Here is a 23,856-nt window from a genome sequence, read left to right as displayed (position 1 = left end):
AAATGGAGCAACTCCTAGCCGAAATTGAGCCCACTGAAACTAAACTTATAGTGTGTCCAGTTCCCGAACTGACACTGAAGCCTCCAATGCAAGTATATCCAGGCTCTCACTTAGCTTGCATCCACTATTAAATTGGCCCTGGTGCGAGTTTCAGGTTATAGGAATAAACGGGTCCTTTTTAGAATGGCAGGCAGTGACTAGTGGGGTACCGCAAGGTTCAGTGCTGGGACCGCAGCGATTTACAATATTCATTAATGATTTAGACAAAGGAATTGAATGTAATATCTCCAACTTTGCAGATGACACTAAGCTGGGTGGCGGTGTGAGCTGTGAAGAGGATGCTAAGAGGCTGCAGGGTGACTTGGACAGGTTAGGCGAGTGAGCAAATGCATGGCAGATGCAATATAATGTAGATAAATACAAGGTTATCCACTTTGGTGGCAAAAACTGGAAGGCAGATTATCATCTGAATGGTGACAGATTTGTAAAAGGGGAGGTGCAACGAGACCTGGGTGTCATGGTACATCAGTCATTGAAAGTTGGCATGCAGGTGCAGCAGGCAGTGAAGGCGGCAAATGTTGGCCTTCATAGAGAGAGGATTTGAGTATAGGAGCAGGGAGGTCTTACTGCAGTTGTACAGGACCTTGAATATTGTGTACAGTTTTGGTCTTCTAATCTGAGGAAGGACATTCTTGCTATTGAGGGAGTGCAGCGAAGGTTCACCAGACTGATTCCCAGGATGGCAGGACTGACATATGAAGACAGACTGGATTGACTAGGCTTATATTCACTGGAATTTAGAATGAAAGGGGATCTCATAGAAACATATAAAATTCTGACGGGATTGGACGGGTTAGATGCAGGAAGAATGTTCCCGATGTTGGGGAAGTCCAGAACCAGGGGTCACAATGTAAGGATAAGGGAAAGCCATTTTAGGACCGAGATGAGGAGAAACTTATTCACTCAAGAGAATTGTGAACCTGTGGAATTCTCTGCCACAGAAAGTTGTTGATGCCAGTTCGTTGGATATATTCAAAAGGGAGTTAGATGTGGCCCTTACGGCTGAAGAGATCAAGGGGTATGGAGAGAAAGCAGGAATGGGGGACTAAAGTTGCATGATCAGCCATGATCATATTGAATGGTGGTAAAGGCTCAAAGGGTCGAATGGCCTACCCCTGCACCTATTTTCTATGTTTCTATATATACACCAACTAAAGTGTTGATGCAATTCCAAACTACGTTGCATTGATTCTGCAGTTGCAATGCAACCAAATGTCTAACTTCCAGAATATAAACTATGTGTGACCAATACCTTGATCTCTGAACACTTTCTGGGAAAATGTTCAAATCCAAGGCGCAGTTTTAGCAAGAGCCTATGTTGTGTCTTTTGACTAAATACATTAATTATTCCCCTATTCAGCTTAATTAGTTTGGCTGCTTTTTCATGTATTCTTTGCCAATTCTAAAGCTGCAGTGCTTCAAGCAATCTGAAAAATGGGAAGCTATTAAGATTTTCTTGTTGATGGCTTTTCTTTATTTGCATAAAGCTATTGAAATAGGATTGTCATTAGATACAATTTAATTTCTACTTCAAAATAATCCAGAAAATCAATACAAGAACACAAGAAATAGGGGCAGGTGTAGACCATTTGACCCCTCGAGCCTGCTCCACCTTTTAATAAGATCATGGCTGATCTGATCATGGACTCAGTTCCACATCCCTGCCCACTCCCCATAACCCTTTATTCCCTTATCGCTCAAAAATCTGTCTATCTCCGCCTTAAATATATTTAATGATCCTGCTTCCACAGCTCTCTGGGGCAGAGAATTCCACAGATTTACAACCCTCAGAAGAAATTCCTCCTCATCTCAATTTGGGCAGCCCCTTATTCTGAGACTATGCCCCCTAGTTTTAGTTTTCCCTATATATGAGTGGAAATATACTCTCTGCATCCAACTTGCCCAGCCCTCTCATTATCTTATATATTTTGATAAGATCACCTCACATTCTTCTGAACTCCAATGAGTATAGGCCCAACCTACTCTTCAAAAGTCAACCCCCTCATCTCCAGAATCAACCTTGTGAACCTTCTCTGACATATTAGGAGAGAATGGATCAACTGGGCTTGTATCCACTGGAGTTTAGAAGAATGAGAGGGGATCTCATAGAAACATATAACATTCTGATGGGTTTGGACAGGTTAGAGGCAGGAAGAATGTTCCCAATACTGGGGAAGTCCAGAACCAGGGGTCACAGTCTAAGGGGAAGGGGCAAGCCATTTAGGACCGAGATGAGGAGAAACTTCTTCACTCAGAGTTGTTAACGTGTGGAATTCTCTACTGCAGAAAGTTGTTGAAGCCAGTTCGTTAAGATATATTCAAAAGGGAGTTAGATATGGCCCTTACGGCCAAAGGGATCAAGGGGTATGGAGAGAAAGCAGGAATGGGGTACTGAGGTTGAATGATCAGCCATGATCTTATTGAATGGCGGTGCAGACTCGAAGGGCCGAATGGCCTGCTCCTGCACCTAATTTCTATTCTTCCTTAAATACGGAGACCAAAACTGCACACAGTACTCCAGGTGTGGCCTCACCAATACCCTGTACAGTTGTAGCAGAACTTCTCTGCTTTTATACTCCATCCCCCTTGCAATAAAGGCCAACATTCCATTTGCCTTCCTGATTACTTGCTGTACCTCCATACTAACTTTTTGTGATTCATGCACAAGGACCCCCAGGGTCCCTCTGTACTGAAGCACTTTATAATTTAAATGGAGAAAAATTGCAATTTGCTTTTCTATTTTTTCTGCCAAACTGGATAAACTCACACTTTCCCACATTATATTCCATCTGCCAAATGTTTGCCCACTCACTTAGCCTGTCTATATCCCTTTGCAGATTTTGTGTGTCCTCCTCACAATTTTTGCTTTCTCGCCCATCTTTGTATCATCAGAAAACTTGGTTACATTGCACTTGGTCCCGTATTTCCAAGTCATTAATATAGATTGTAAATAATTGAGGTCCCAGCAGCGATCCCTGCGGCATCCCACTAGTTACAGTTTGCCAACCGGAAAATTACCCATTTATATCGGCTCTCAGTTTTCTGTTAGTTAGCCCAATCCTCTATCCGTGCTAATATATTACCCCCAACCCCGTGAGCTTTTATCTTGTGCAGTAACCTTTTATATGGCACCTTATCGAATGCCTTCTGGAAATCCAAATACATCACACCCACTGATTTCCCCTTATCCACCCTGTTCGTTACATCCTCGAAGAACTCTTAGCAAATTTGTCAAACATGATTTCCCTTTCATAAAACCATGCTGACTCTGCTTGATTGAATTATGCTTTTCCAAATGTCCTGCTACTGCTTCTTTAATAATGGACTCCTGCATTTTCCCAACAACAGATGTTAGACGAACAGGTCTATAGTTTCGTGCTTTTTGTCTGCCCCCCAGGAAGGTCCCATGTTCGGGAAGGGGGGGAAACTGGCCAGCAAAGGACTAAACTTTTCTTGCGCGTTTGGTGGGCAGTTAGCTATAAATGTTCATGGCTTTTAATATTCCTATAAAAGTTTATAGGCACAATTCTTCCTTGTATATTTCAATCTAGATACAATTTATATTCATGATTTTTTTTTTAACCTAGTGTAACAACGACGATTCAAAAGACTTGACTTAAGCCAGCAGACCCACCACAGGCTGAAGGGGGGAAGCTTTTGGTCATCTGCCATAATTTCTTCTGTGGGGCTCGGTGTCAAATTTATTTGTTTTGTCTTAAAACATTCCTGTGAAGCACCTTGGGACGTTTTACAAGTTATTGTTGTTCTTGGGCTGAAGGAGATTACAGGAGGTAGGAAGGGGCGATATGACTGTTGTACAAAGGTAGCATTTAATTTAGAACTCTCTGAACAATTGTTTGCCTTTGCTCTGGTGTAACGCAATTTAAAAGTATTAATAAATATCATGCAAATTAAAGAAATAGATTTTATACCATATGAGCTCGATTAGGTTCAGAGGTATGCTCAATATGGATGTAGGAATTTTGATCACCAGGAAGGAAAGTGATAATAGTTCATGGTGTTGCAGTGAATGTTAAGATGTAATTTTCTTCTGCTTCAGAATTGCTTCAATTTGTGAGAAAACACGAGGATCTTCAATGGTCGGTGTTATCTATGGACACAAAAAAAAAGACCATAACTATTATGTATTTAACCCCTTGTAGCCTGCATCACACCTGACCACCAGAGGGTCCACCTGTTGGAGTCCCAAGGGATCCCAGCATCCCTTGGGAGCACAGTATATAAGCAGGTCACCCACGAGGTACCTGCACTCTGGAACCTTAAGAAGCTAAGGTCACACTTGCTCATTACATACAGTACTCAGTCTGACCATTTATTATGAGTATAACAATAATAGTAACATATCTTAATAATATCCTGTAACATTACCAGAACAATTTGAACACAGACAGCTTTCTAGAACAATTGTTAAAAGAGGCAATGCAGAAGGAAGGGAAGGAGGGGGGAGGGGAGGGGAGGGGAGGGGAGGGGAGGGGAGGGGAGGGGAAGGAAGGAAGGAAGGAAATAAATAAATAAATTGTATTTATCAGGACATCCAAAATTAATTGACATTTATGCTTCCAGTATATCAGTCAGGTGTAATCTGGAACAGGCACTTGTGTAACACTACACTACAACAGTGACTACGTTAACATCCTCGTCCAGGCTAACATCCCCAGCATTGAAGCACTGACCACATTTGATCAGTTCCGCTGGGCAGGCCACATTGTTTGCATGCCCGACACAAGACTCCCAAAGCAAGCGCACTACTCTGAACTCCTTCACAGCAAACGAGCCAAAGGTGGGCAGAGGAAACATCACAAGGACACCCTCAAAGCCTCCCTGATAAAGTGCAACATCCCCACTGACACCTGGGAGTCCCTGGCCAAAGATCGCCCTAAGTGAAGGAAGTGCATCCGGGAGGGCGCTGAGCACCCAGAGTCTCAATGCCGAGAGCATGCAGAAAACCAAGCGCAGGCAGCGGAAAGAGCGTGCCGCAAACTGTCCCACCCACCCGTTCCCTCAACAACTATCTGTCCTATCTGTGACAGGTTTTCGTATTAGACTGTTCAGCCTAAGGACTCTTTTTAGAGTGGAAGCAAGTCTTCCTCGATTCCGAGGGGCTGCCGATGATGATGATGATGATGATGATTTCAAAAAGTAAGTAATTGGTTGTAAAGCACATTTGGATGGCCGATGGTTGTGAAAAGCGCTATATAAATGCAAATCTTTCTTAACATAAATCACAGCAATAAAAACGTGAGAAGAGATATCAGTAAGTCGAATGTAACATTCAGAAATATGATAATCCAGTCCTTTAAAGTTGTATGAGTTTTTATTTATGATTGGAGATGTCATTCAAGAGTACAAGATAATTGGCCCATCTTAGTTGATACATCCAAAATAGCTTTAAAGCACTATTGCAGCATTCAATTGGTTCTAAAATTATTCCAGGATTTTCGCCTCCAGACTCCTCTCATGGCTGAATAGCCAAAGTTGTGCAGGCTTTCCTCATATAGTATATGATCTTAAAGCAGAGCCAGGATTTGTTAGACTGCAAAAGACTAACCAAAAAATGGCATTTTAAATTAATGGAATGATTTTCCTCTAATGCCCCATGTCATTGAAGTGGTCTTGTGGTCTGGCACCACTGTAAGGGGAAACATTGCATTTGTCAGAACTGTGGAGGTGGAATCTGAGGTTTGGTGGAATTGAGGAGTAGAATGTGGGGCTTCGCTCATTGGTAGGTTCTTGGGGTCTGTAACAGTGAAGAGAGGGGAGGGCATAGTCCTGACAGCACTAAGAGTACAGGGGCCTGGATCTGGCAGAATTAGTTTGAGAACTTCAAAATATCATCAAGCATTCAATTCATTGTTTTGTGATTGTTTTCTGAGTTACTCTCTGCAGCTGTCTTTCTCTTGGATGTGTATCTATCTAGCATCAGACTCTGTCTGTATCCCTCTGTCTGTATCAGCTGTTATTAATTTGAATAGTTAATAGATACAAAATATAACCAGACACTGTTCATGCTTTCAGAGCCTGTTTATCTGAGATTTGTTTTGGGGAAAACACTAAAATTATGAAGAAACCATCTCTGCCTTGTTCTCTCAGTGAAAACACTAGTGAACACACTATTTAAACTTTACTTGAATTAAACTTTGAAATTTGTTCTCTAGCTTTTCATTCCAGAAGACATTCAATAAGGTGCCACAGTAAAGGTTACTGCACAAGATAAAAGTTCACAGGATTGGGGGTAATATATTAGCATGGATAGAGGATTGGCTAACTAACAGAAAACAGAGAGTCGGGATAAATGGGTCATTTTTCGGTCGGCAAATAGTAACTAGTGAGATGCCGCAGGGAATCTGTGCTGGGGCCTCAACTATTTACAATCTATATTAATGACTTGGATGAAGAGACAGAGTGTAATGTAGCCAAGTTTGCTGATGACACAAAGATGGGTGGGAAAGCAAATTGTGAGAAGGACACAAAAAATTTTCAACGGGCTAAGTGAGTAGGCAAAAATTTGGCAGAGTATAATATTGGAAAATGTGAGGTTATTCACTTTGGCAAAAAAAAAAATAGAAAAAGCAAATTATAATTTAAATGGAGAAAAATTACAAAGTGCTTCAGTACAGAGGGACCTGGGGGTCCTTGTGCATGAAACACAAAAAGTTAGTATGCAGGTACAGCAAGTAATCAGGAAGGCAAATGGAATGTTGGCCTTTATTGCAAGGGGGGTGGCGTATAAAAGCAGAGAAGTCCTGCTACAACTGTACAGGGTATTGGTGAGGCCACATCTGGAATACAAAAATTTGGCAGATGGAATACTGCGTAAGATCAACCATGATCTTACTGAATGGCAAAGCAGGCTCGATGGACCAAATGATCTGCTCCAATTTCTTCTGTTCTTATGTACAGTTTTGGTCTCCGTATTTAAGGAAGGATATACTTGCATTGGAGGCTGTTCAAACAAGGTTCGCTAGGTTGATTCCGGAGATGAGGGGGTTGACTTATGAAGAGAGGTTGAATAGGTTGGGCCTATGCTCATTGGAGTTCAGATGAATGAGAGGTGACCTTATCGAAACATATAAAGATAATGAGGGGGCTTGACAAGGTGGATGCAGAGAATATTTCCACGCATAGGGGAAACTAAAACTAGGGGACATAGTCTCTGAATAAGGGGCCACCCATTTAAAACTGAGATAAGGAGGAATTTCTTCTCACCCATCTTTAGAATTCTCTGCCCCAGAGAGCTGTGGAGGCTGGGTCATTGAATATATTTAAGGCGGAGATACAGATTTTTGAGCGATAGGGGAATAAAGGGTTATGGGGAGCGGGCAGGGAAGTGGAGTTGAGTCCATGATCAGATCAGCTATGATCTTATTGAATGGCAGAGTAGGCTTGAGGGGCCGGGTGGCCTACTCCTGCTCCTATTTCTTATGTTCTTCAAATAATTTTGAAAAGAAAAGAAAATAAGTAGTTGGGCTAACTAAATGTGAGTGATGCATCCAAGAAATGTGTGCCAATTGTACATACAGGATCTGCCATCATCCAACAGTAACATGATTTAAGCAAAAGTATCAAGTCCAAGACAAAGCTTTTGGGAGAGGCTGATGCCTTCAAAAAAAATTCTAATGCAAGTATCAAATGACATATTTATGCATTGACTTGTCTTTTGTAAGTGTTAAGGCAAAATATATTTGTTTAATTGTTTTGAGAAATAATTTGTAGGTGAAATTTTTTCAATGTAATTTGAGTTGTTTATCATTGGGTTCTTTATTTTCATTGGTTTGTTCTACTGACTGTTTATTTAGGAGTTTCTTAAGCGCTTATAGTTTCTTGTTGGCTGTTTTCAAGCTACTTTCATATATGTTACCTATTTCTTCAATTCTGGTTTGTTATGTTTTACTTTTAGCCCATCAAGTGAGATGACAAAAGTCTGATAAAGTGTTACAGATAATAAAAACATACACCCAGCCCAGTCGACCCTGCAAAGTCCTCCTCACTAACATCTGGGGACCTGTGCCAAAATAGGGAGAGCTGTCCCACAGACTAGTCAAGCAACAGCCTGACATAATCATACTCACAGAATCAAACCTTTCAGTCAATGTCCCAGACGCCTCCGTCACCATCCCTTGGTATGTCCTGTCTCACTGGCAGACAAACCCACCAGAGGTGGCGATACAATGATATATGGGAGGGAGGGAGTGGCCCTGAGAGACCTCATCATTGACTCCAGACCCCATGAAGTCTCATGACTTCAGGTCAAGCATGGGCAAGGAAACCTCCTGCTGATTACCACTTACCGCCCTTCCTCAGCTGATAAATCAGTACTTCTGCATATTGAACACCTCTTGGAAGTAACACTAAGGGTAGCAAGGGCACAGAATGTACTCTGGGTGGGGGTCTTCAACGTCCAGCATCAAGGTTGGCTCAGTTAGCACCACTACATATTGAGCTAGCCGAGTCATGAAGGACATAGCTGCCAGGTTGGGCCTGCGGCAGGTAGTGAGAGAACCAATACCAGGGAAAAATCTACTTAACTTCGTTCTCACCAATTTGCCTGTCGCAGATGCACCTGTCCATGACAGTATTGGTACCAGTGATTACCACAGTCCTTGTGGAGATAAAGTTCCATCTTCACACGGAGGACACCTTCCATCGTGTTGTGTGGCACTACCACCATGCTAATGAAACAGAACAGATCTAGCAGCTCAAAACTGGGCATCCATGAGGCACAGTAGGCCATCAGCAGCAGCAAAATTGTATTCCGCCACAATCTAACCTCATGGCCCGGCATATCCCTCACTCCCCCATTACCATCAAGCCAGGGGTTCAGCTCTGGTTCAATGAGGAGTGTAGAAGAGCAGCACCAGGTGTTTCCAAACCTGGGGAAGCTGCAACATAGAACTACATATACTCAAGAAGCTCAACACCATCCAGGACAAAGCAGCCCACTTGATTGGCAACCTGATTCACCACCTTAAACATTCATTTCCTCCACCACCGGCACACCATATAGCTGCAGTGTGTACCATCTACAAGATGCACTGCAACAACTCACCAAGGCTTCTTTGACAGCACCTCTCAAACCTGCAACCTCTAAAACTAGGAAGGACAGGGCAGCAGGCACATGGAAATATATTGTCATTCCTTCATCATAGCTGGGTCAAAATCATGGAACTCCCTCCCCAACAGCACTATGGGACTGCCTTCACCACAAGGACTGCAGCGGTTCAAGGCGGCAACTCATCACCACCTTCTCAAGGGCAGTTAGGGATGGTCAATAAATGCTGGCCTTGCCAGCAACACCCACAACCCAGGAATTAATGTTTTTTTTTTAAGTAAATGTGATACAGGAAATGTGCACTATATGCAAAACTTTTAATATAGTATAGATGCATTTGCTTATTTTGTTTTAAAGAAGCATACTTTCTTGTTTTCTTGTGCTTCCTTGCTACATTTTGGAGCTGACACGCAGTGTTAAAATTCCATCTCTACTTGGCTAAATACTAGTCCCAGAGGAGGTAGATCAGTGCACTTTAACTTGGATGTCACCAGATCAAATTACTGATTTTTATTTCAGATCAACATACAAAGCACAAAACAGCAGATATGATAACCTGTGCAAACCCATGTAAGAAGACATATCAAGTAAAGTTATCACATCGGTGGCAACCAAAGAAGTTTTTTTTAAAAGCCACTTTTCAAAATCAAATGCGTTGCTCCATTAAATAAAGTGAAAGCACAAACTTACTGAGTAAGACTCGCCATTTGCCAGTGCTGAAAGTGTTGAACGAGGTATCTTGCCAGAACGAGTCTTTGGTAACACTGGTACAAAAACTGCTTTCCTGAATGCAGCGACTGGACCAATGGAGTCCCGAACAACTTTAACAATCTCTTCTGTAAGTTCTTCAAATGTTTGTGTCACACCTGGTTATATATTTTTCAAAGTAAAATTTAATTATGCTATTTATCTGAATGTCAAGTGAAGATACACAAGACTATTTAATGGGCAAAATTAAAGGTCTTACCAGTCCTTATAACACATAAAGCTAGTGGAATATGTCCCTTCACAGAATCTTCGAGGGCTACCACGGCACAGTCAGCTACAGCTGGATGAGTGAGGATGGACTGAAAGAATGTCAACAAACATAATCAGTAAATTATTCCTTTTTTTTCTAAATCATGTCCAATATTTTAAAGTTAGTCTTATATTTCATGTTATTTAATTTTAATTTGAAAAAAGTGTGTGTAGTTCTGGTCACATTACAGGAAAGATGTGATTGCACTGGAAAGGATGCAAAAGAGATTTACAAGAATGTTGCCTGGACTGGAGAATTTTGGCTTTGAGGAAAGATTGGAGATGCTGGGTATGTTTTCTTTGGAACAGGAGGCTGAGGGGAGGCCTGGCTGAGGTGTATAAAATTATGAGGGGTCTGGATAGAGTGGATAGGAAGGACCTATTTCCCTTGGCGGAGGGGTCAACAACCAGGGGGCATAGATTTAAAGTAATTGGGAGGAGGTTTAGAGGAGATAGGAGGGGAAATTTCTTCACCCAGAGGGTGGTGGAGATCTGGAACTCACTGCCTGAAAAGGTGGTAGAGGCAGAAAGCCTCACCACATTTAAAAAATACTTAGATGTGCACTTAAAGTGCCATAATCTACAGGGCTACAGACCAAGAGCTGAAAAGTGGGATTAGGCTGGATAACTCTTGGTCGGCCAGCGTGGACACAATGGGCCAAAGTGGCCTCCTTCTGTGCTGTAAATTTCTATGATTCTATCAAATAAGATACACCACCAAGACAGGGCACCTATTCACATTACAACTGCATTGCCGTGTGATACTGCCAGAAACAGAACTGGTGATTTCGAGGGGCACCCAAGATTGTCCAACCTTACTGGATGGAGAGGGTCACCTATGTGCAGGAGGAACAATTTTGGGAAGAGAGAAAGAAAACAAAATGGGATAAAAGCTGCAAAAATAACTTTACCTCCTCAATAGCACCAGCTGAAATCCTATGACCTGCAACATTGATTACATCATCTACCCGTGACATGACATACAAATATCCGTCATTATCCATATAGCCAGCATCCATAGTATCATAGTAACCCTGTATATAGAGATAGAGGGAAAAGTTTAAATTCATCGATTCAAGTTTACTTTAACTGTTCCTGTACCATTCAAATATTATGATTGCCGATGAGTACAGTTTACGAATCACACCCAGTGTCATTTTTTTTGGTATCACCTCAACCTCTCTGATAAGAACAGCAAAATAAAGCCTGATGTATTAAGCAAAGGGAGCGGCTGTGATTACTCGTATACGATAAGCATTTATATCCTTTCCTCTAAATCGGAGGGAATGGTTTCTGGCATCACGATCAGGTGAGCAGGTGAAGCCCATGTCAGTGGAGGCCCAAGGTTATCTTTTGAAGTCTGGAGCAGCAATCCTGTCATCAGACACAGGCCTCCGGTTCAGATTGCAGTCAGGCTCCGATAACTTAATCGGAGCCTAATTTGCATATTTGAATGAGGAGAACCCTGCTCCCTTCCAGAGGGTTTCCCTCTCGTCTTCTGAAATGAGCCAGTTAATATTGGGATTAAGGCAGCAGGATCAGATGGGGAAGCTATTTAGGGCATTTTAACCACTTACCCACCCAGTTTTTGCTTGGTGTGGAAGGGAGGTGGGGGAGTTTAAATTTTCTTCTGGATGTCAAAAATAAAAAATTGTTTAAACACTGGGGGTGACATTCCTTACTTTGAGCACAATAATTTACCTAAATGCTTAAAATACTAAACTGTTTGATCACACTGCATTCACAGTGAGAGAGATATACTTACTGGATATTTAGTGAAGTAGAGCTCCTTGAACAATTTTTCATTTTCCCAAAGTGTTGCCATTGAACCTGGAGGCAAAGGTAACCTTAAAAGGAGACAATGGTGTTAAATAGGGATACTAGCTTGTGATAAGCAAATATGCAGCAACTCTGAATATCTTCATATACATTTCTGGCTCTTTTCCACTGGCAGGAAATTGGACATTAAAGTCACATTTGCTTTCTCAGAGAATGGAAGATGATGTGTACAAGCCAGCAATGACCAACATACAGCAGACCTAATTCCACATGCTTCCAGTAAGAACTAATTTTATGATTGTGGCATTTTCAGTTGGAGGCACACACTCAAAGGTATTTCAATATTTTGAGTTGCATTGCCAATAGGCCACTTACTCCAGAGATTTATCTTAAAATCGGCATTATTGCTGAAAGAAAGACTTGCATTTATATAGCAGCTTTCATGACCACCGGACATCCCAAAGTGCTTTAGAGCCGATAAAGTACTTTTTGAAGTGTAATCACTGTTGTAATATTGGAAATGTGCACAGCAAGTGCCTATAAAGAGCAACGTGATAATAACCAGATAATTTTTTTTTTTTTTTTTTAAAGTGATAATTGATTTGAGGGATAAATATTGGCCAGGACTCCAGGGATAACTCCCCTGGCTCTTCTTCGAAATAGAGCCATAGGATCTTTTTCATCCACCTGAGACACCAAACGGGGCCTCGGTTTATTGTCTCATCTAAAAGTCAGTACCTCCGACAGTGCAGCACTCCCTTAGCATTGCTCTGGAGTGTCAGCCTAGATTTTTGTGCTCAAGTCTCAAAGATAGAAGCTGTAGTTTAAAGAGGTTGATTATGTGTGATTTGATGAGCACGCAGTTCATCATACGCTACTTTAATGCCTGCACGCGAAAATCATCATCATCATAGGCCGTCCCTCGAAATCAAGGAAGACTTGCTTCCACTCTAAAAAGGAGTTCTTAGGTGACTGAACAGTCCAATGCAGCTCGAAAATATACCCTAGAAGTACTCTTCAAATAAAAATTTATACATGCTACAAACTCAGAGATTTTATTCATACTCCAAGTGGTTGACATTTATGCCTTGGTAAAGGAACCAACTGTGCCTTTGGTGAATCTACATTGCATATTCTACTCAGCCACTTTTCCCTTTTGGAAAATTAAAATGATTTTCTCTTGAAATGAGCAATTAGCAGAATGCCGCTAGCAAATTGCTTGCTAAAACATTTTGATGGAGGAAAATAGATGGCTGGAGAATGGCACAGAACATTTCCCTTTCCACATACAGCATTGGAGGTTCTTCTGTAAAAAGTATGAGGAAGAATGGTTCTCTTGTTTGGGCCCCCATGACACAGTCCCTTTAGGTGAAGTGTGCAATGAATTATTGGCCTGGATTTTGTGCGGCCGATGTGTGCATACGCTGTCGTAAGCCTTGTAAAAGGTCTCGCAAATTCTGGTTTTCTGCATGCACAGCGCATGCGTGAAAACTCAACTCGCCTTGACAGATCAAACAAACCGACCCAAAGATCACTTTCACTGGCGTAGAGTTGGGCTATTTGCCCAACTACTGCCCAGAAAATGTCCACAAAATGCCTGGTATGTATTGTAAGAGACCCTGCTCTGCCCGGGTATGTGAAAATCTGCTTCAAGATGCGTACTGTGTATTCATTATTGATCCTTGTACTGCATGGACCTCATTGCATCTTCACTCAGACGCTGTTTGTGGCTGTTTCAATGGTGTTATGAATCAGGGCCAAAGAGGGTAAACTTGGTTTCCTTGGAGATTTTCTTGCAGTCTGCCTTCTCCTTCAAATAGATCAGTCAGAGGGTTGCCTTAAAATCAAGACATCACTTCCACTTGGGAAATTAACACTGACCTGCAAGTTCCTGTGCTGCTAGTCACTGACTACCTGCACATTGGTGAAGTGACATCCCGTGGTACGTGAGGTCATGGGATTGAGAGTCGGAGGCTGGATAGATACACAGATGCTATTAATAATGCCCTAACTTTGTGGAATCTTGCAATGAAGAAAAACTGTAGCACACTTTCATTCTGCTGCCAGTTTTTCATGCAGAAAATGAAGAAAATATTTCATCATCATGGGCAGTCCCTCGAAATTGAGGAAGACTTGCTTCCACTCCAAAAGTGAGTTCTCAGGTGACTGAACAGTCCAATACGGGAACTACAGTCTCTGTCACAGGTGGGACAGACAGTCGTTGGAGGAAAGGGTTGGTGGGGCATCTGGTTTGCCGCACGCTCCTTCCGCTGCCTGCGCTTGTATCTGTATACTCTCAGCGATGAGACTCGAGGTGCTCAGCGCCCTCCCGGATGCTCTTCCTCCACTTTGGACGGTCTTTGGCAAGGGACTCCCAGGTGTCGGTGGGGATGTTGCACTTATTCAAGGAGGCTTTGAGGGTGTCCTTGAAACGTTTCCTCTGCCCACCTGAGGCTTGCTTGCCATGTAGGAGTTCCGAGTAGAGCGTTTGCTTTGGGAGTCTTGTGTCGGGCATACGAACAATGTGGCCCACCCAATGGAGCTGGTTGAGTGTGGTCAGTGCTTCGATGCTGGGGATGTTGGCCTGATCGAGAACATGCACGTTGGTGCATCTGTCCTCCCAGGGGATTTGCAGGATCTTGCGGACATCATTGGTGGTATTTCTTCAGCGATTTGAGGTATCTACTGTATATTGTCCACGTCTTAGCCATACAGGATGGCGGGTATCACTACAGCCCTGTAGACCATAAGCTTGGTGCCAGATTTGAGGGCTTGATCTTCAAACACTCCCTTCCTCAGGCGGCCGAAGGCTGGTGCACTGGAGGCGGTGTTGAACCTCGTCGTCTATGTCTGCGCTTGCTGATAATGGATAATGGAAAGTGGTCCACGTTGTCCAGGGCCGCACCGTGGATGTTGATGACTGGCAGGGCAGTGCTGTGTGGCGGCTCAGGTTGGTGGAGGACCTTTGTCTTACGGATGTTTAGCGCAAGGCCCATGCTTTCGTATGCCCCCATGAAGATGTTGTCGATGACTTGGAGTTGAGCCTCTAAATGCGTGCAGACGCATGCATCGATGGCATATTATAGTTTGACAAGAGAAGATGGGACGGTCTTGGATCTGGCCTGGAGACGACGAAGGTTGAACAGGTTCTCACTGGTTCTATAGTTGAATTCCACTCCAGCGGGAGGTGGAGCATTGCAGCGAGGATGATCGAGAAGAGGGTTGGCGCGATGATGCAACCTTGCTTGACCCCGGTCCAGGCGTTGATTGGGCCTGTGGTGGATCCGTTGGTCAGGATCACAGCTTGCATGTCGTCGTGGAGCAGGCGGAGGATGGCGATGTACTTTTGGGGGCATCCAAAACGGAGTAGAATGCTGCTCCATAGTCCCTCGCAGTTGACAGTGTCAAAGGCCTTTGTAAGGTCGAAGAAGGCCATCTATAAGGGCTGGCGCTGTTCCCTGCATTTTTCCTGCAGCTGTCGCGCTGCAAAAATCATGTCCGTTGTGCCCCGGAGGGGACAAAATCCGCACTGCGACTCTGGGAGGAGCTCCTCGGCCACGGGGAGAAGACGATTGAGGAGGACCCTAGCGACGACTTTCCCAGTGGTTGACAGCAGGGAGATTCCTCTGTAGTTGCCGCAGTCGGACTTGTCCCCTTTTTTTAAAAAGATGGTAACGATCACTGCATCTCTAAGATCTCCTGGCATGCTCTCCTCCCTCCAGAGGAGAGATGAGGTTGTGTAAGTAACATTCATGCCACACAAGTGCCAGGGAATGACCATCTACATCACGAGTGAGCCTAACCACCTTTCCATGACATACAATGGCATTACCATTGCTGTATCCCCACAATCAACATCCATTGCCCAGAAACTATACTGCTACTATAAGCAGGTCAGAGGCTGGGTATTCTGCGTAGTGGCTTACCTCCTAACTTCCCAAATCTTCTCCATCACCTACAAGGCAGAAGTCAGGAGATTGATGGAATAATCTACACTGGATGGGTATAACTGCAACAACATTCAAGAAGCTCGGCACCATCCAGAACAAAGCAGTCCACTTGATCAGCACCCATCCACTAGCTTAACGAACCACTTCCTCTACCACTGGTTGCAGTGTGTGCGAACTACAGAATCCTGCCAAGGCTTCTTCAGCAATACCTTACAAACCAGTGAGCTCTACCACTTTGAAGGACAAGGGCAACAGATGCACAGGAACACAATCACCTCCAAGTTCCCCTCCAATCACACAACATCCTGACTTTGACATATATTGGCATACCTTAAGTGTAGATGTGTCAACATCCTGGAAATCGCCACCTAACAGCATTGTGGGAATACCTTCACCACATGGACTGCAGCATTTCAAGGCGGCGGCCCACCACACCTTCTCAAGGGCAACTAGGAATGGGCAATAAATGCCAGCCAATGATGCTCACTTCTCGGGAATTAATATATTTAAAAAAGTGGCGATTAGCCTCACATAAAATTATTCATCATTCCTGGTGTCTCATGGTTTAGATTAGATTTTTTTTTAAAGTGATAAATACATAAGGATAGAGTTGTGCATTATATGTAATGAAAGAAAGATAAGATCTATTGAATTAAATGGAATGATGTTGATTGCATCTCAGAATAACTAATGTTGGTAAGTAACCATTAATACTCACTTCACTGCAATATTCCCCAGAATGTTGCGGTTCATTTCCTTCAGGTCATTGTCCAGAATCATAGCTACAAAATGAGAGAATATAAAATCTTTTAATAAAGCAGATTAAAAATTTGCATTCCAGATAAATCAATACTTCATTCACTTTGTTATTAATACAGTTGATGCCTGCTAAGTGGGTAGCCATAATGGAAATGAAATGGTTCTAATCATTAAGTTATCCACATTACTAAAAAACCATTATTAATAATAATAAATATACTGAATTTGTGGATACCAGCGATAGTATAATGCCAATGCTCATGCAAACCTGATATTCTAAAATGAGTGAGCCATGAACAGAATTATAGACCAGTTAAGTATAATATTTTTGTCAATAGTGACATTTATGTTGTCAATATGATGGGTATCATGAAAAAAGGCTCAATAGTGGGGAAGTGACATCCATTAGTGTTGTATACTGTTGCTGACAACTGCATGGATCGATGGAAAAATTTACCCTGTGCAATTCTGTTGATAACTGTCCTTCTTCCCCCACTTATAAACATTTAAAAATGAATTCCAAATCCTAAAAAGGATGAATCAAATATGTGGTATAGTCTGAAAGATGGTCGTCAGTATATATTATAACCTTACTTCTCCACAGACTCCTTTTCCTTTTGAGCCTACCATGTATGTCGTTGTGTTCTGATCTACTGAGAGAAAGGGACAGGCTACAGATAAGTGAAAGTGCACACCAACAGTGTCCAGCTCCCCCACACTGAAAATGGTAATTCTGTTAAAAAGAAATGCATGAAAATGATTTAATATAATTTTTATTATATGTTTTAAAAGCAGTTAATTGTTAATATAATTAGTAATTTGGATTGTATTATTTAGTACTGCTCCTTTAAAAAAACATTTAATTATGGAAATGTCAATATTTATTTTGTGAAATTACAACAAAATTATATATTTTTATCTGCAAACATAGGTGTATTTATGAAATATCTTACCACCATAGTGATTTCACTGGCAGCAATGGACCAAAAAAATTACAAGAAACATCTTAGTTTCCAAACTGGCTTTTCTGACTGGTTAGATATATGAAGACCACCTGTAGGGTGCAATTTATGTCCCATAATTGAGGCTGGACTAATATTAAGCCACTTTATCTCCACTCTCACAGTTTAAGATGTCATCTCAACCCTATGATCTGTTACCATTTGTAACAAATTGCTTTAAACAAAATAAATGCATCACGCCTGGGATGCATTCTCAACGATTGGCCAAACATGTGTAGTACCACCTTCCACCACATGGATGTGCTCTTTAAAGTAAAAAATGAAACAATAGACTTCAAAAATCAATTTGCAAGACTGAATCAACTGAAAGGAATGATTTTGGATGTAGTGAATCCTGAACTTGTGTTTAAAAATAAAAGTAGTGTCTTGGGAATATTCAATTGCTTGAAACTTCTCCCCATTAAATATTTTTAAGTATATGCTGCCTGGCATGCTGAGTGTCTCCAGCATTTTCTGTTTTTATATTAAATATTTTAATGTTTGGACAATCTGTATATAGCATTCTGCCTCGCAGCAATAACTAAAGAGCAAATTATGGTGTCTACCTGTCCATTTAAAAAAAATTTATCTTTAATGAAGTCTATTCATGTATATACAGCAAAATTTTATATAATTTATTGACTAATTCATAGGGATACAGTGATGAATTATAGGATAACAAATCAATTAAATAAGGTACCAAAACAAAATATCTCCATGCAAATGTCAAGAAAGGCCAGAAATGTGATATGTTCGTGAGCAAATTTAACAGAGGAATGATTGACTGTAGCTCAGGTGAATTCATATTTATTGCAAGGCATAAATTTTAGGGTGTGTCTATTCATAACTTCTTCTTAGGCAGTCTCTCGGAGTTGAGGATTACTTGCTTCACACTAAAAATGAGTTCTCAGGTCACTGATGAGTCTGATGCGGAGTCTATAGTCTCTGTCACAGGTGGGGCAGACGGTGGTTGAAGGGACGGGTGGATGGGGTGCTTGGGTTGTCGTGCGCTGCTTGCGCTTGCTCCCAGCAAAGAGACTCGATGTGTTCAACGCCTTCCTCCACTTTGAGCGGTCTTGGGTCATGGATTCCCAGATGTCAGTGGGGATGTTGCACTTTTTCAAGGAGGCTTTGAGGGTGTCCTTGAAGCGTTTCCTCTGTCCACCTGGGGCTCGCTTGCTGCATCGGAGCTCAGAGTATAGTGCTTGGCTTGGGAGTCTTGTATCGGGCATGCAGACAATGTGGCCCGTCCATCGGAGCTGATCGAGTGTGGTCAATGCTTCGATGCTGGGGATGTTGGCCTGAATGAGAACACGGACACGCCTATCCTGCCAATGGATTTGCAGGATCTTGTGGAGGCAGCGTTGGTGGTACTTCTCCAGTGCTTTGAGGTGTCTGTTGTACAAGCTCTGTCAAGCCTGTGTGCTAGCTGGTGTGCAACAGCCATCCCCGTTAAAAGAATTCATGCACAGGCATCTTCCACCCTTTAAAATGAAATTCGGGACCTGGATCATCAGGAGCCTCATGGACAACCCCAACAGCAACAGACCAGAACGTCGTAATGTTATCGTTACCCGAGAACTCAGATGTTTCGACGTAGACATCGCTGCCCTAAGCGAGACCCGGCAGGCAGGGGAGCGCCAACTCGAGGAACAAGGTGGTGGTTATACCTTCTTCTAGAAAGGTAAACAAGTAGAAGAACGCCGCCTCCATGGAGTAGACTTTGCCATAAAAAATGAGCAAGTTGGCCATCTCAGTGACTCCCCTTGCGGGATAAACGAACACCTCATAACCCTTCGGCTCACCCTAGCCTGGAACCAGTGCGCTACAGTCATAGAATCACAGGACCCGAACTTGGTGGAAGCCAAGGCCCGGCCAAACGACAGCCGATGGCCGCCGAGAGACTAGGCAGCACTTTACGGGAAGATCCCTCTAAATGAGATGGCAGTACCACCCGGCGGCCAAATAACCGCTTACGACGTCAATCTGGGCGGCAGCTTTCAATCTCTGCGGCAAATGCAATCCTCACCAAAGTGCCGCCGAGGATTGAGTCGGGCCCGGGGGAGGGGACACTGAAAATAAAAATATTCACAATAAAAAAAAACCATAACAGCTTTAGGGGACCCCATAGGAGGTAAAACACTGAAAAAAATAAAATTAAAAAATGAAAGTAACTTTTTTTTTTGCAGGTCTTCTTACTTATCATCGGGGTTAGACCTGCCTCCAGGCAGTGGGCCTTTCCCCCTGATGCCGCCGACTCCCGCCGCACCAATATGGCAGCTCGGCGGGCGGGAGGTCACTTACACGACTTGGCTGCCAGCCGGCATCAGTGGGCGGTTCCCGCAGTACTCCCCTCGCCCCACTGGATGCAGACCTGGAGGAATCTGTCACCAAGGGGAGAGCGGCAAAAAAAGTCGACGGCATCTGGCGGCAAGGCCAACAATTTCGGCCCCATAGACGTTTACAGCACGGAAGGAGGCCATTTCGGCCCATCATGTTCATGCCGGCCAACAAGAGCCTATACAGGCTAATCCCACTTTCCAGCTCTAGGTCCGTAACCCTGCAGGTTATGGCACTTCAAGTGCACATCCAAGTACTTTTTAAAATGTGGTGAGGGTTTCTGCCTTTACCATCCTTTCAGGCAGTGAGTTCCAGACCCCCACAACCCTCTGGGGGAAGAAATTTCCTTTCAAATCCCCTCTAGGTCTTCTACCAATTACTTTAAAGTTATGCCCCCAGGTTGTTGACCCCTCTGCTAAGGGAAATAGGTCCTTTCTATCCACTATATCTAGGCTCCTCATAATTTTATACACCTCAATGAGGTCTCTCCTCAGCCTCCTCTGTTCCAATGAAAACAAATCAAGCCTATTTAATCTGTCCTCATAGCTTAGATTCGCCACTCCCAGCAACATCCTTGTAAGTCTCCTCTGTACCCTCTCTAGTGCAATCACGTCCTTCCTGAAATGCAATGACCAGAACTGCACGCAATACTCCAGCTGTGGCCTAACCAGTGTTTTATACAGTTCAAGCATAATCCCCCTGCTCTTGTATTCTATGCCTCAGCTAATAAAGACAAGCATTCCGTATGCCTTCTTAACCACCTTATCTACCTGGCCTGCTACTTTCAGGGATCTGTGGATTTGCACTCCAAGTTCCCTTTGTTCCTCTACTCTTCAGTATCCTGCCATTTAGTGTGTTCCCTTACCTTGTTAGCCCTCCCCAAATGTATTACCTCATACTTCTCTGGATTAAATTCCATTTACATCATCAGTGCGTACGCCCCAACACTGGAAGCTACAGGCGAGACCAAAGAGGAATTTTACTCCAGCCTTGAACAATCCCTGTCCCGAGAACCAATGGGCGACAAGCTGATCCGCCTTGGCGACTTCAACTCGAGTTGGAAAGGTCACAGACCTCTGGGGAGGTGTGATCGGTAGAGAGAGGGTAGGGAAAACCAACTCCAATGCTAACCTCCTTCTGATGAAATGCTCAGAACATGGCCTTGTCATAACCAACACCTTGTTCCGTCAGAGAGACAAGTACAAGGTTTCACAGCAACACCCTCGCTCCAAGCACTGGCATCTGTGAGATTACGTCATCATCCGAGCGAGGGACCGCAAGGACGTCCGCATCACCCGTGCCATGACAGGAGCTGATGACTGCTGGATGGGCCACCTCCTAATCAGCTCTGTCATCTCCATCAACGTAGCCCCAAAACAGCAGCGGCAACAGAAACAATTCCGCAGGAAAATCAATGCTGGAGAACTCAAAGACCCTGCTAAGAAAGCCCTATTCGCAACAAATTTCTGAATGGTCACTTTGGATGACAAGACACACCCAGCAGTTTCTCTGGAATGTGTAATTAGATCCTCCCTGCCTATGTAACCAGTTACTCTGCAAAGTGTAATTCGAGCCATTCTGACTGCCAGGCTCAAGACAAAACAAACAAGTCTCACCCTCACGGGTTAAGAGCTTCTCCCACCCCCTGCCAAAGTTCCTGACATTCTCTCACACTTCCAAGCTTCCAATCTCCTCCGAGCCTCCAAGTTTCTGACAACCTACTCCTCCCCGCCAGTGTTCCTGACCACCCCACCCACCCCCAACCTCAGGTTCCTGAACTTCTCCCACTGCCAAGTTCGCATCCCCCAACCCCACTCGCAACGTGTTCTTGACCACCTTCCCCCCCCACTAAGTTCCTGAACTTCCCTTCAACTGCTCCCCGCAATAGATGGGGCATGGTGTGGGGGTCACAGATCATTAACAGCTTTATTGAGTATGAAATGAATAGGGACAGTGTCATGACTTCTGGATTTTGTTCACTCCAATGATGGCACTTGCCACACACACAGCCAAGCTTTCCGAGAAATCAACCAGTTCTAGAGGGAGGAGAGGGAGAACGTGGTATAAAGGAGGTGAGGGTAGAAGAACGTGATCAGTCTTAGCATCTGGATCACGTTCTCGCTCTCATTCCTCACATCTTTAGACCTGGATCATGTACTTTCCTGACTTTCTCTCCCCTCCCTGAATTCCTGACCTCCTCTCTCCCACCGCACCAGTTCCTGACCTTCTCACTCCAACCCCCACCAGTTCCTGACCTCATCTTTTCCCCCCCTCCCACCCAGTTCCTGACCTCCTCCCCTCCCCACCAGTTCCTGACGACCTCTCCTCCTCCCCCCCAACCAGTTCCTAACGCGTTCTCTCTCTTTCCCCCCCCACCCCTCCCCCCTCGTTCCTGACCTCCCCTCTCCCCCCCGGCACCAGTTCCTAACTTCCTCTCTCTCCCCCCCCGCCCCCCTGTTCTTGACCATTTCTCTCTCTTCCCCACCACCAGTTCCTGACCCCCTCTCCCCCCACCCCCAGTTCCTAACGATCTCTCTCTCTCTCTCTCTCTTTCCCCCCCCCCACCGCACCTGACCTCCTTTCTCCCGCCACCACCCCCCCCCCCCCGCCATCCCACCTGTTCCTGACCTCCTCGCCCCTCTGATTCCCTCTCTCGCTCTCTTTTCCCCCCTCCTCTTTTTCTCTCCCTCCAATCCTCTCTTCTCACACCGGCCAGCACAGATCCTTCTCTCATGGAGCTGAACAAAGCCTGGCCCACTTTGCACTGCAGTCTGCAACTGTTGGGTACTGCACATGCATGGGAGGGGATAGGTATATTGCATGCATGTGCAGAAGGCCACAAAAATATTCGTGCAGAAAGTCACTTTGTAAATTTTAAGTAGTTACTGGTAAATGTTCGAAGACCAGGCCCTCAAATCTATCACCAAGCTCATGGTCCACAGGGCTGTCATAATACCTGCCCTCCTGTATGGCTCAGAGACATGGACCATGTACAGTAGACACCACAAGTCACTGGAGAAATACCAACGATGCCTCCGCAAGATCCTACAAATCCCCTGGGAGGACAGATGCACCAACATTAGTGTCCTCGACCAGGCCAACATCCCCAGCATCGAAGCACGGACCACACTTGATCAGCTCCGCTGGGCAGGCCACATTGTCCACATTCAAGACACGAGACTCCCAAAGCAAGCGCTCTACTCTGAACTCCTTAATGGCAAACGAGCCAAAGGTGGGCAGAGGAAACGTGACATGGACACCCTCAAAGCCTCCCTGATAAAGTGCAGCATCCCCACTGACACCTGGGAATCCCTGGCCAAAGACCGCCCTAAGTGGAGGAAGTGCATCCGAGAGGGCGCCAAGCACCTCGAATCTCATCACTGAGTGCTTGCAGAAAACAAGCGCAGGCAGCAGAAAGAATGTGCGGCAAACCTGTCCCACCCACCTTTACCCTCAGCGACTGTCTGTCCCACCTGTGCCAGGGACTGTGGCTCTTGTATTGGACTGTTCAGCCATCTAAGGATTCATTCTAAGAGTCTTCCTCGATTCCGAGGGACTGCCTATGATGATTACAGCCCCTCGACACGTATCTTTTGTTTCTTCACTTGTATCTTTACCCACTCCCTTTTGCCTTGCACCATCATCTCTTGTCATTTAATCACTCCTGCCTTCCACACCATCACAGACCTTCCTTTGGTTCTTTCTTTCCCTTCTCCTCCCCTTCTTTCCCTGCTCCTGTACTTGCTTAAAATCTGTTAGATATTTAACTTCTTCTCGTTCTGACGAAAGGTCATCGGCCTGAAACATTGGGGGTAATTTAACCCCAAAAAACGGTGGATTGGAATCGGATGGGTGGTTGAAGTATTAAAAATGTGAATCG

The 23,856-nt window shown here is 44.1% G+C and overlaps 1 protein-coding gene across 1 annotated transcript in view; it reads right to left on the bottom strand.

The window, feature by feature from the left end:
• Positions 1-3,998: 3,998 nt before the first annotated feature.
• Positions 3,999-23,856, bottom strand: part of acss3 (acyl-CoA synthetase short chain family member 3) — a 95,369-nt gene continuing 75,511 nt past the window's right edge. The window contains exons 11-16 of the mRNA XM_070901571.1: positions 16,595-16,658; positions 11,913-11,994; positions 11,059-11,181; positions 10,098-10,197; positions 9,821-9,996; positions 3,999-4,171 (exon numbers count right to left, since the gene is read on the bottom strand). Of these exons, the coding sequence (XP_070757672.1) occupies positions 4,094-4,171; positions 9,821-9,996; positions 10,098-10,197; positions 11,059-11,181; positions 11,913-11,994; positions 16,595-16,658 (623 nt within the window). The 3' untranslated portion in view covers positions 3,999-4,093. The remainder of the gene's footprint in view (positions 4,172-9,820; positions 9,997-10,097; positions 10,198-11,058; positions 11,182-11,912; positions 11,995-16,594; positions 16,659-23,856) is intronic.

The sequence above is a fragment of the Pristiophorus japonicus genome, chromosome 15, assembly GCF_044704955.1.
Source record: "Pristiophorus japonicus isolate sPriJap1 chromosome 15, sPriJap1.hap1, whole genome shotgun sequence".
Taxonomy (NCBI): Eukaryota; Metazoa; Chordata; class Chondrichthyes; family Pristiophoridae; genus Pristiophorus; species Pristiophorus japonicus.
Note: the sequence above shows the minus strand (reverse complement) of the source record. Positions and strands in the feature narration are given on the sequence as shown.